This window comes from Silurus meridionalis, chromosome 22 (assembly GCF_014805685.1).
Source record: "Silurus meridionalis isolate SWU-2019-XX chromosome 22, ASM1480568v1, whole genome shotgun sequence".
NCBI classification, from domain to species: Eukaryota; Metazoa; Chordata; class Actinopteri; order Siluriformes; family Siluridae; genus Silurus; species Silurus meridionalis.
The window spans coordinates 16,273,121-16,287,252 of record NC_060905.1 but is presented as its reverse complement, the minus strand read 5'-3'; the positions used below and the strand labels follow the sequence as shown (position 1 = coordinate 16,287,252).

Here is a 14,132-nt window from a genome sequence, read left to right as displayed (position 1 = left end):
CTATTTTTAACTGACAATCAAAGATATAACCAAGTGTTATTCTCTACTCAACTACATTTATGATTCAATATATGTATTTTTCTGACTTCATGCTTACTTACTGCTGCTGCCTGTAAGCAACATTTCAGCAGAGCTGGCCTCATTTTCAGTCCAAAAAGAGCTTGAATCAATTCCAAACACTTTGAGAACACCAGCTTTTGTTAAGGTTGAATAAAAACATTAGGCCTCTCTGAGACTAAGAGTTGCATATTTGGTTCCCTTTCAGGAACTCGAGATGCGTTAACACTTTATGCTTCCACATTACCACGCTCTGAATCACGTGTGTAAGCTGTCCAAAAAAACAGCGTGACATCATTGGTGGGGTGACGTCATGACCAGGAAGTTATAAGAACACATGCAGTGGGGACGGCGCTAGCTTCTTTTTGTTCAGGAAGTGCTCTGTGTGTGTCTGTTTTACGGAAGGCAAGGTGCGGAAGGTTATGTTTGGATAGCAAGCAATCTTTCTGGATTTGAGTTCTGCTTGCTTGAGAGCGGAGCATGCTCAGTCGGCTCTTGAGAGAGGGGGAGTGTATGGACACCAGCAATCCCATAGAGAACAGCCAGTTCAGCTTGAGGAGCTGATGGAAATTCAGAAATGGAGTGTTGCTAGTCGGGCTCCCCCAGAAACTATGGACTCCAGGCTTCAGGCCCAAAAAGCTGACCGTTTTGAGGGCCGTCATCTTCAATAGAAGGGCTTCATCCAAAATATCCTGACAGCCAGGAGTTTTTGGGGTCTTCTCATTATAAGAAATCGCCGCATACGGTGCCCGCCTCTTCACGGTACCCTAAGGGGATCAACAGGATGCTCACCCTCAAGCAGGTTGTGTCTCAGATCAGGTCCTCGGACTGATTTGTCAAGATAGATCTTAAGAAAGCATACATATCCATCCTTCTGGCTCACAGGAGGTTCCTGAGGTTTGCTTTCAAGGGCAAAGCTTACCAATATCAGGTCCTTCAGCTCGGCCTTGTGCTCTCACCCCACACCTTCACAAAGTGAAGTAAACTCCGTCCTAGCTTGATCAGAGCTTCTGGCAGTCCGGCATCGAGATGTAGTTCTCGCCTGTATGAAGGAGCTGGGGCTAAGATTAAACGCCAAGAAGAGTGTGCTTTCTCCAGTACAGAGAACTACCTTCTTATGTGTAGTGTGGGATGGATCTAGTCTATCCTCACGGCAGTCAAGAAAGTGAAAGAAGGCCAGTTACTCACTGTGAAGCAGTTCCAGAGGTGGTTGCTTGGGCTCATGGCAGCAGCATCCAATGTGATTCCACTTGGCATCCTGCACATCAGACCTCCTTCTGTGATGGCTCAGAGACAGAGGGTTTTCCCGCCAGGGCAACCCACTAAGCACCATCAAGGTCTTGCGGCGAGCCCTTTGAGCCTTAGATGTGTGGAAAAAACCTGATCTTTCAGCTTCTCTTTCAGGTCCTGATCTGTTTCAAGGCCCCATCCCGGGGAGCTCCTTGTCGTCATGTAATGCTAACGACGGATGCATACCTCATGGGGTGGGGAACGGTCATGCGTGGCAGCTCCGCCCAAGGCCAGTGAAGTTGGCTCCATCTCACTTTGTATATAAACTGCGTAGAGATGCTGGCCATGCTTCTGGCTCTGAAGCACTTTCTCCCAGACCTGAGGAATCGCCATTTGCTGGTCCATATGGACAACACATCAGTGGTCTCTTATATCAACCATCAGGGTGGTCTGTCCTCTAACAGGCTGGCATGGCAGATCTTCCTGTGATCCCAGGGAAGACTGCTCTCATCTCACTCACCCAGCCCACTTGGGGCTGCATACCATGGTGCAGACGTGGCCGAGGCTGCGCCTGTATGCTTTTCCCCTTATCGCAATGCTCCGGGGAGTTCTGTAGTGACCCCTCGGTGGCCGGGCAGACCATAGTTCGCGGACCTGGTGGCCCTCCTCGAGGAACCTCCTTGGGAAAATCCTACCAGGAGGGATCTTCTCTCCCAGGCAGGAGGCACTCTGGTTCACCCCTGCCCAGAGTTATGGAGGCTGTGGCCCTTGAGGGAGCACAGTTCCTGGCAGCTGGCTCCCTCTCTACCGAGGTAATGGAGGTCGTATGCCACTAAATGGTGCCTGTTCTCTGCATGGTGCGAGCCACCAATTGGACTCAGGTAACTGCCCGGTTGGTTTAGTGCTGGAGTTTCTGAAGGAGCAGTTTGCCTCAGGGTTGTCTCCATCGACCCTGAAAGGTCAGTTTATTGTGGACAATATTGTGGACTTATTGTTCTCCGCTTGCTGAGCAGCCGCTGGGTAAACACCCCCTGGTGACACGTTTCCTGCATGGAACCCCGGAGGATGAGGCCCGGGGCACGACCCAGATTGCCTGTGTGGGACTTGGCCGTCATGCTGAACTCTCTCTCAAAGCCCCTTTTTGAGCCATTGGCCAAGGTGACCCTTAAGTATTTGTCAGTTAAGACTGCCTTTCTTCTGGATATATGTTCCCTGAAGAGGGTCGGGGACCTACAGGCTGCAGCCCCAAGGGGGCTGGGCAAATGAGGGAGAACCAGAGGAGACAGTGCGATGTCTCTTGAGTCGCAAACAAACAGGGGGTCAATGTTGGGGGATCTGCTTAATAAATTATTATTTTATTCCTGAAACTGACAAAAAAAATAAAGAGATTTGTTCATTTTAATGAACGAGATTCAAAGAACCAAGTAACTAAAATGATCTGATTTTGCCATCACTAGTACTCAAGTACTGTTCAAATCAGGTACTTTTACTTAAGTCATATTGGAATTGGTGACTTGTAACTTGTAAAGGAGTAAGTTTTGCAGTAATGTATCTATATTTTTACTATATAAGATTTTTTCTTTATTTCTAACAATACAGATGTTAATGCAGTTCGAAGAATTGTTTGATACCCCAAATGGCCAGAACACTGCTCTCTATCAGCAACATAAATACATGGCACCTGATTGAGTTTGTAAATAATTTAGCTCAATCTGCTGCATTGTGTTTCCACCATGTCCAGTTCTGCATCACAAAAGATCAATCTTTCAGCAGCATGGGACATTGGGGCAGTGTAGACTGCAGGATCTAAATTCAGGACGTGGAGGCATTGCAGACTGCAGACTCTAGGCCTGTTCACCCCTGGTAAACCAGAATACAGCACTGTATTAGATAGTGTGCTGGAAACACCTGCATAACAATGCAGGATAATTAATTTAAAACTCAAATTCTACAAAAAAAGACTCTTCCTGGCTAATTTATTTTTAATTACAAGTATTAAGTGCATAATATTCGCAAAAACAATGACCACATTGAGTCTGCAATTATCAAAAGACAATATAAAAGGATATCTTAAATATTCATAAATGTTACGTTTGTAAGGAGTTAAACAATTTGAGCCAACCTATATGGAAATAAAACCTATATGGAAATAGAACCTATATCGGCTCTCTAATCCATTTCATGTGAAAATGAAGTCACACCTCGTAAGATGTGAAATGAGCTTTAAACGCTGTAAATCCTGCAGCATTGCTTCATATCAGAATTAGGTTTATGAATGTTTTATGAAGTGTAGGGACCATTCAAATAAATTGCTTCCAATCACACCCAATCCTAAAGACACCAAAGATAGCATGAAATGTGTTATATTCCAGAACGCTTGAACATTTGTGTAGTAATCAATAAAAAGATCTACTTAATTGAACTATTCACTTTGGAGCAGCTTTCTTCGCAAACACCCAAAACCGCAAGACACATTAAACGCACACTAATGCGTAGCGTATATTTTCACCAGTTTTAAGCCTATAGCACTTTTGCTGCCAGCACCCACAGCCTCAGAACAATCAAGTAAATTCAGCGTTGAAGAAGCTGGTGTGTGGTCTAACAATCTCCTGTATTCTTCTTTACACAGACTCAGAAAATGCCTGGCTCCCTTCAATATCTCCACAGTACTTCACAACAGCTAGAGAGCAAGCTGGGATATTGTAGCTTTTGTAAGGAACAATCCCGCTTTTCCTTTTCAGGCTCTTCCGCATGCCACAGTCGGTGGAAACTGGTGCTCAGTCTTTCCAGTGAAGGCTTTTTAACCTGTGAAAATGCTCCTATTTCTGAGGCAGTCAAATAAAGGCTGCATCAATTCCAGTGAGGCAAATTGTTCACAATGTGATATTCAACATTCCAAAATAAATGCTAAATAAGCTAAAGTGTCTTTCTCTGAATACACCATTAGACTCGATTAGTGGTAGTAATATTACGGCTGGGTCTGTACAGGGGTAGACAAATTAGTAGGCCAGAAACAGTTGTACCCATGGTATCAATGTTGCATTCATAGTTGCCTGAAAGACAAACACTTGAAACAGGAAACTACTCTATGTCCTTCCTATTTTGTTTCTTTCAATCTGAATCAAAGAAGTGCAACCACTATTGTTGGTCTATCACAGCTCCCCAGTCTCCATTTAGAGTTAGAACTTGAAGTGAAAATGAAATCTAGGTTGGAATGAATGTGCCTGTCCCTGAAAGGGTGTATTTTGACCTCGGAGACAGTTTTTCTATCACAGGTTGCAGATCTACTACAATATACACTACTAATAAACATTTAAAATCGTTTACCAAAAGTAAACCGAAAGACGCTTTGATCTTCGTCATTTCCGCTAGGCGTTTCTGTCGAGGAAAGACACCGTCACGTGACAAAAAAAAGAAAAAACGTCATCGTCACAGTTCACAACGGCGCTTTCCAATGTTTTCCAATATATCCACTTTGGCCGTTTTCAAAAAGCTACATTTTCATTGACTAAAAACACCAACTCTGTGTGGATGGAAGGCCAAAGAAGAGAGAGAAATATAGGTTTTTATGGGCCAAAGACTGAATGGTGATACTCCAATTACTTTATATTTCTCTTTGACGCAGACTGCCTAAATATGGTGGCTCAATATGGTGTACAACACTTTTATTGAACCTGCCACAAGCTGAACAATTTATGGGCACCGAGGATGTAGTCAAGGAACTGTTAGTATAAACATCGATAATACATAGCCAATTAAGCAAATTACAATGCATTGCAGCATGATTTAGACAATCAGCTTACAGGTTTAAATACTGAATCGGGCAGGAATACAAAAGAGAACACACTTACCAGGCCAAATACACAAACAATGTGTTTTGTGTAACACAACAGGATATAATATGCAGTGGTGGACAGTAACTGTAATGTAACAATAAATGTAATTTGTTACTGTACTTAAGTAACTTTTTCATATATCTGTACTTTACCAAAGTATTTCCATTTGGGGAAAATTTTACTTTACTACTTTTTAAAGGCAACTACGTCAGTTGTTCCTTTTTTGTTTATGAGTGGATAAAAACTTAACTTGTCAATCACACAGCAAGCCATCAATCAGGGTCGAGCATGTGCTTTGTTTTTAACTTGTTTTCATTGATGGTATCTTTTTATCAACAACCTACAGTTCAGCGTCAGTGAAACAGCAAGCAGAACATTTTGAGAGGAATAAATGATAAAAAAAACAACTCCTGACTCAAATTTGCCACAACACCTGTGGCTTATTTGCACAATTTTTATAGTAGTTTTGGGCTCATGATCATTTTAATAAACATGAATCAGTGTTTGGCTCTTATAAAACCTTTTCACAAAACTGAGTTGATTAAGCAATATAGCTCTCATAAATCATAGTGCGGTGGATACTTAAGCACATTTGACACTTTAACTTAAGTACATGGATTGTGTACTTCATCCAAAACTGACAGTATGCTCCATGACCAGAGATCAGGAATGGGCTATGTCTTTGCTGCTTTTTAGCTTAGCTAATCAGACTTTTAGACTTGGAGCTTTTAATAGCCCCATATGCTAGTTCATGAATTTATTATTTGTCCATCATTGCTGTCCAAGTGAATAAGAACATTTTACTTTTTGAGATATATAAAAATTTAAATATACATATTTACATATATTTATTTATATTTTCTCATTTTATTTTTACTTGAAACTCTACTTGGATCTTTTACCATGAGCAACTGCAACCAAACAATTTCCCTATGGGATCAATAAAGCATTCTTATTCTGATTGATACACAGTAAGAGTGGAAACATTGAAGGGAAATGCCTCTTTGGAAACAGTTGGTTAAGGCGATATATATATACGACTAAGTGGGAGTAAGGAAAACGAGCTCAGGGAAATCCGATTGCATGCAGATTTGGGTGAGCAGATACATAGATAAAAATATAAAAAAATAAAACACTATGCTTTGTCTTCCCTGCCCAAATTATAATGAAGCACACAAATGATTCCTTTCGCATCAAATTACTGCAGACATTTAAAAGGCTGTCAACAACAATTCTTGGAGAACTCAACCACAAAGATAATAGCTTTAAAGTGCTTTAGCGCAAACAAACATATGGAAAAGTTACAAGAACATTCTTAAAACGTCAAGAAAAGCAACCGGAATTCCACTGGGATTCGAGCTCTGTAACCAACTTTAGCAACAGCACTCTGGGGGGCTGAGCACTGCAGAATTACAACAACAACAAAAAGACACAGCACTTTCAAAATATAGTCACAGTTCTAGTTGAATGAACTGTCACAAGTCAGCTGTAATCCAACACCCCAGACTAGAAATTAGTAAAGAGGAATTTTAACTGTAATTCAGTTAATGCATGTTTTTTGTTTACTGCGGGATCGTGTAATATAATGGACAGAAGTGAAATCTATTACTCTCTATGTACAGGAGATGAGAAATGTAAATCTGCTCCTTGAGTCAAATACAATACAAAAAAAGTCCAGTTCAATCCAGTTGGAATCAATCTGCAACCCAGGCCACATTTGATATAATAGAGTTTACACATACTATTTGCACTGTATATCGCTGAATAAAGGAAACATAATCCAGATTTGACCGGACTTGACCTAATCATATGTTATGTGGTGTATAAAATTCTGATCAGCAGTGGTGGAAAGTAACAAAGTAATTTGTTACTGTATTTAAGAAGCTTTTTCGCAGATTTTTGAAGTATTTCCATTTAGGGAAACTTTGACTTCACTACATTGCAATTGCAATAGCTTACATTTTACTTAAATACATTTTGTAAAATTAGTCGTTCCTTCATATTTATGAGGATAAAAACTTAAGTTGTCAAAGCAAGCAGAACTTTTGGGAGGAAAAAATGAGGGAAGAAACTCCTGACTCAAACTCACCACAACACCCGTGACCTTATTTGATAATTCCAATCAGTGTTTGACTCATTAATATCACTCTATTAATAGATCAGTGTGCTGAGAGTCACATTAGAGTCTTTTCACATAAACTGAGCAACTTGATTAAGCAAGAGGTCTTGTGAAAAAAATGATAATAGGAACATTATAGCCATAATAAATCATAGTACATTTGAAGGCAAATTCTTTTGTACTTTTACTCAAGTGAAAGTTTAAAGCAAGCAATTTTTATTTTTTTACTGAATTAATATTTTACAGAGTGTATCTCTACTGTAACTTAACTACATGGTTTGTGTACTTTGTATACCACTGCTGATCAGTTTCAGTTAACCATAAATTTGTATCCATACTGCAAAAGGGAAAAATTATATATAAAAATGACTTTGAAAGAGGGTCATTATTGGGGGTCATATATTGGGGATCAGAGGGTCATATATTGGGGATTGAACAATCTGTCTTATTTGTTTCAAGAGAAACAGTGGCAAGAGAGATGTGATTAGAATATCAGCAAGAACAAATACACAGACAGTAATATAATAGTTTTTCAGTGGTGTAAGAAACACACAGATTTGTATATAGAGATGAGTAAAAAAAAAAGGCGAAGTGTTTAAATGAGTCATGGTACCATACCAGGGTACCATCTGTGGCATATACCAAGAAAATGGTACAATCTTAACTGATAGATCCCTACAGTAAAAGGATCTATCTGACCAGAATTGCAATTCCAAAGCAAACAAGGAAAAATTATTAACAATTTGTTTTTACTTTATACTAAGAAATAACATTCACAGTGTCCTCAGTGAATGGTTTAATAAGAATAAAATTGATGTAAATCAAATCTGAATTGATCATTTTTGGACTGACAATGTTAAACATTGCTCACAAGTCATAATTAAAACAAATAAATAAACACATGAATGTATTCCTGTGATTATTGTTGGCTGAAAACCTTATTATACTTTAATTTTTTTACCTGAAATAATGAGAAAATTAATTATATATGTTGTCTTACCTTGAGTTTCTTCACATTAATACAGGGGTCATTAGAGAAACTCTCAGTGTCTGCTATCTGGATATCTGCCTTCTCAAGCTCATTGGTCAAATCATTCCGCACCTGCAAGAGACATAGCGAGGGATAGAGTAAGGAGAGAGAGAGAGAGAGAGAGAGAGAGAGAGAGAGAGAGAGATGTTAGTAAATGAGGAATGGCATACAGTAAACCAGCCAAAACCAATCTCCTTGATTTATGCCTCAGTTCACTCTAATCTCCAGTGGGTCTAACACCAGAGACACGCTGTCCACATCCACAACTGCCTGATATCTATGAGGCCTGTTCTCTAGTGATCTGCTGTTCCCCCACTGGGTTTTGGACATGGCTGGGCACTGCCTCCATCACCCCCCACAGCCATGATTTTATTCCTGCCAATGAACATTTAAGAAAAACGGGCTAAAAGGAATTCATTCTGTTTTGTATGTATCATGTAACCTTGAAAAGTGCAAGCAAGCATTTTTGTGCCGTAATCTTCTTTTTCTTTTTCTTCTTTTGGCTTCTCCCTTTAGGGGTCGCCACAGCGGATAATCTGTCTCCATATGCCCCTGTCCTCTACATCTGGCTCATTCAACGCAATCTCCCAATGTCTTCCCTCACCACATCCATAAACCGCCTCCTTGGCCTTCCTCTTTTCCTCCATTCCTGGTGGCTCCATCCTCGGCATTCTCCTATCGATATACCCCATGTCCCTCCTCTGCACATGTCTAAACCATCTCGCCTCCCTCACCTTGTCTCCAAAATGTCCTACATGCGCTGTCCCTCTAATAAATTCATTTCTAATCCTGTCCATCGTCGTCACTCCTAACGAAAACCTCAACATCTTCAGCTCTGCTACTTCCAGCTCCACCTCCTGTCTTCTACTCAATGCCACTGTCTCTAATCCATACAACATCGCAGGTCTCACCACAGTCCTATAAACTTTCCCTTTCATTTTTGTAAACACCTTTTCTATCACAAATCACTCCTGTTATCACTCTTCTCCACCCACTCCACCCTGCCTGCACTCTTTTCTTCACTTCTCTAACACACTCTTCATTACTTTGCACTGTTGACCCCAGGTACCTGAACTCCTCCACCTTCACCACCTCTTCTCCCTGCAACCACACCACTCCATTGCCCTCCCTCTCATTTACACATGTAATCTATCTTATTCCTACTGACTTTCATTCCCCTTCTCTCCAGCACGTACCTCCACCTCTCCAGGCTCTTCTCAACCTCTTCTCTACTCTCACCACAAATCACAATATCATCCGCAAACATCATAGTCTATGGAGACTCCTGTCTGACCTCGTCCGTCAACCTGTCCATCACCACTGCAAACAGAAAAGGGCTCAGAACCGATTTTTAATGTAGTCCAACCTCCACCTTGAACCAGTCTGTCGTTCTTTCTGCACACTTTACTACTGTCACACTGTCCTCATACATGTCCTGCACCACCCTCACATACCTCTCTGACACACCTGACTTTCTCATACAGTACCACAACTTCTCTCTTGGCACCCTGTCGTACGCTTCCTCTAAATCCACAAACACACAATGCAACTCCTTCTGACCTTCTCTATACTTCTCCATCAACATTCTCAATGCAAATAAGGCATCTGTGGTGCTCTTCCTAAGCATAAAACCATACTGTTGCTCACAGATGGTCACCTCTTCTCTCAGCCTGGCTTCCACTACTCTTTCCCATAACTTCATGGTGTGACTGATCAACTTAATTCCCCTGTAGTTACTGCAGGTCTGCACATCTCCTTTATTCTTAAAAATCGGTAGCAGCACACTCCTTCTCCATTTCTCAGGCATTCTTCACCTTTCAAAATCCGGTTTAACAATCTTGTTAAAAACTCCACTGCCATTTCTTCTAAACATCTCCATGCTTCTACCGGTATGTTATCTGGTCCAACCGACTTTCCACTCTTCATTCTTTTAATCGCTGCTCTCACTTCCTCCTTACTAATCCTATTCACTTCCTGCTTCACCATCTCCACACTATCCAACTTTCTCTCTCTCTCTCTCTCTCTCTCTCTCTCTCTCTTACTCTCTCTCATTTTTCTCGTTCATCAGTTGCTCAAAATACTCCCTCTATCTTCTCAACACACTCTCCTCACTAGTCAACACATTACCATCTCCATCCTTTATTACTTTAACTTGCAGCACATCCTTCCCAGCTCGGTCCCTCTGTCTGGCCAATCGCTTCAAATTCTTTTCTCCTTCCTTAGCGTCAAACTTCTCATACAGCTCCTCATATGCCTTTTCCTTAGCCGTTGCCACATCCCTCTTTACCTGCTGCAACATCTCCTTGTACTTCTGCCAACTTTTCTCATCACTCTGTCAATCCCAATTCTGTTTTGCCAACCTCTTTCTCCTTATGCTCTCCTGCACTTCCTCATTCCACCACCACGTCTCTTTGTCTTCCTTTTTATTTTCAGATGTCACACCAAGTACCTTTTCTATCACTTCTGCAGTAGTTGCCCAATCATTCAGTACCTCTTCACCACCACCGAGCCCTTTCTGACCTCTTCCCTGAATCTCACACTACAGTCTTCCTTCTTTAGTTTCCACCATCTTATTCTTCTTTCAGTCCTCACTCTCCTCCTCTTCTTCTTCACCTCCAAAACCATCCTACAGACCACCATCCGATGCTGTCTAGCTACACTGTCCCCTGCCAACACCTTACAGCCTCAAATCTTGCCTTCAGGTTGCAGCTCCTAAATAGTTTGTGTGTATATATATATATATATATATATATATATATATATATATATATATATATATATATATATATAGACACTATATGGACTTCAACCTTTCATGCCATATGTGGTTCTTTCCCAAACTGTTAACACAAAGCAAACATTATAGGATGCCTTTGGATGCGGTATAATAAAATGCTGCATTCACTTGAACTTGGAAACCCAAACATGTTCCAACATGAAAATGCCCCTGTGAACAAAGCAAAGAACAAAGAACAACGAACAAAGAAGATATGGTTTACATGTTTTGGAGTAGAAGATTTTGAGTGGCCTGCTATAGAGCTCTGATCTCATCTCTACTGAACACCTTTGGTATTAATGTGAATGCAGACTGCACTTCAAGCTTCCTCACCTCACCTACATCAGTACTACACCCTTGTGGCTGATGAACACGAATGTCCACAAGCACACTCCAATATACAGTATGTATATATATCTTTTCAGGGCAGAAATGTGAGAGAAATGAGAGAAGTTCAATTCAACAGACATTCTTGTGATAAATGGGTCGCAAATATTGCCATAATAGGCAACTTCAAACACTGGACATCAGACATTGCATCAGAGGATTGAATTAAGATTGATCACTGGGCCTTGTTCTTCTTCTGCTCTGGATGGCATCCATAATATTTTATGGTTTTACAGAGCACTAAAGTAGCAAAGAGAAAGAGAGAGAGAGAGAGAGAGAGAGAGAGAGAGAGAGAGAGAGAGAGAGAGAAGTAAAAGCATGCTAACTTGAAAGATGGACTGTGAAAGGTCCTTCTTAGGCTTGAACTAAAAAGAACAAGGGAAGCAGTAATTACAAGTTGGAGTTCATGCACTGTCAGAAAAATGCTTCATGCTTCAGCTACCAGTGTCACATTTAGTCCCACAGGGACAAATTGTCCACAGTAATATACATATAAATGAAGATAAAAGTCAATAATCGGCAGGATAAACGGTAATAAACTGCTACTGCAGTGTCTGCTAAGTGCTAAATGGTAGCAATAAACCAAGCGCATAACACATTTTGATAACCCAACTCAAAGAAGACTATATATATTTATTTTAAATATAGTCTCTATATTTGAAATAAATGGATGTCATGGTACATAACTAATACTGTATAATAATACAAATGTACACAGATCAGATAACTTTTTGACCCTTTTGCTGGCAAAACAGTCCCGACCAATAACTTCTTCAGCAATCTGAGCTACTGTTGTATCTGTTGTATCTGTTGGATCGGACCAGACGGACCAGCCTTTCGCTCCACAAGTGCATCAATGAGCCTCGGCCTCCAGTGACCCTGTCGCTGATTCAACACTTTTGAATTCAACAATTCCTTTCTTGGAGCACTTTTGATAGATACTGACCACTGCAGACCAGGAACATCCCACAAGAGCTGCAGTTTTGGAGATGCTCTGACCCAGTCATCTAGCATCACAATTTGTCCCTTGTCAAACTCGCTCAAATCTCACTTACTTTTAATCTTACTTACTTAAATCTCGCTCACTTACCCATTTTCCCTGCTTCCCTGCTTTGAGGACAAAATGTTCACTTGCTGCCTAATAAATATATCCACCCACTAACAGGTGCCATGATGAAGAGATAATCAGTGTTTTTTAATTACTGGTCATAATATTATGCTTGGTCAGTGTATGTAGAATTTAAAATAATGATAATTTTGAATGTGAACTGAAGTTTTAGATAAAATGATGATACAATGCTTACATAACCCCTTCAGGACATTTGAGATAAGTCTTATTACATCCCGTCCCACACTTTATAAAGACTCTTTCTGCCAGTTGGCGATCTGCTGTCAATTGATATAGATTACTGCTAATGGAGTGACCCAATAATGATAAGCTTATGAATGTGTTCAAGTTTTGCAGAATTGCGGAAGTTACTGCAGGATCAAATTTTTTATATACCTGTACACTTATACACATACTGACTTTGCCATTATGTCACTTAGCATGCAGTCCTAACAAATCCTGGGAGGTATTATAACACAAGTACATTTGCTGAATCGTGTCAATATAGCTCAGTTGGCAGAGTGTTAGACTGAAATCTAAATGTCTCTGGTTCAATCCAGTGTTTTGGCAAAGGGATACTCCTTTCTGGGGAAGTGGTAGCTCTTATGTTTAAGGCTTGTAAAGATTGTAATTTGCTGTTCTCAGGACCCCTAAGCAAGTCTATTAACCCTCAGTGCTCCAGCGGGGCTGTATCATTTATGACCCCAGTTTACTAATATTGCTGGGACATGTGAAGAAAGAATTTTACTGTGCTTAAAGTACATCTGACAAGTAAAAAGCATAATCTTTCTTCATTCCTTTTGGTAGATTCCTTTATCCAAAGCAACTTACAATGATCTAATTTATACAACTGAGTAGTTGAGGGTCAGGGGCTCAATGGGCCAGCAGTGGCGGTCTATCTGGGTCTTGTTAAGATTTAAACTAATGACCTTCTGATTCAGTAGTTCAGTGTCTTAACCACTAAGCTGCCACTGATTCCAGCACTTGGTGCTCAAATCGTGTCTGACACAGGTTCAGAACACACACCGCTGTGATACACTGATGTGACTTTCATACTCTTTCTCTAAGTAATAATTATTATCTTTTTGCCAGGTGATCCAGACATAAATACACTGGTCCGATGTAGGGGGCATAGTGGTAGTCTTAGATCAATACGAAATATCCAGGTCATCCAGTTGACACTATGTGTACCAGTCTATGTATGTACTGTATATTAGGGGTGTAAAGGTACACAGAATTCACGGTTCTGTACGTACTGTACCTCAGTTTTCAAGTCACAGTTTGGCTCAGTTTTGGTACAGTTGGGGGGGGATACAATGCAAAACATAAAATTGCTTGTCGTTTTTAATAACGCAGTTTATTATTATTAACATTTGTGAACATAAGCAGTTTTAAATAAAGTGTCTGCTTGGTTAAATAATATATATAATTAATTCCTTTTATACTTCATTTATTCACTCCCTCGATAAGCGTAATTGTCCGGATTTTCTCCTTTTATGAGACATTCTTAAAGCTGTAGCATTGGCGATGGCAGGAAGTGGCGCGATTTTGCGACTTCCATTGTGCAAGCGCAAAACAATGCACTACAA

The 14,132-nt window shown here is 40.5% G+C and overlaps 1 protein-coding gene across 1 annotated transcript in view; it reads right to left on the bottom strand.

Moving 5' to 3' along the window:
• Nucleotides 1–14,132, bottom strand: part of gabbr2 (gamma-aminobutyric acid (GABA) B receptor, 2) — a 246,828-nt gene that overhangs the window by 95,536 nt on the left and 137,160 nt on the right. Inside the window, exon 4 of the mRNA XM_046834305.1 lies at nt 8,243–8,344. Coding sequence (XP_046690261.1) covers nt 8,243–8,344 — 102 coding nt within the window. The remainder of the gene's footprint in view (nt 1–8,242; nt 8,345–14,132) is intronic.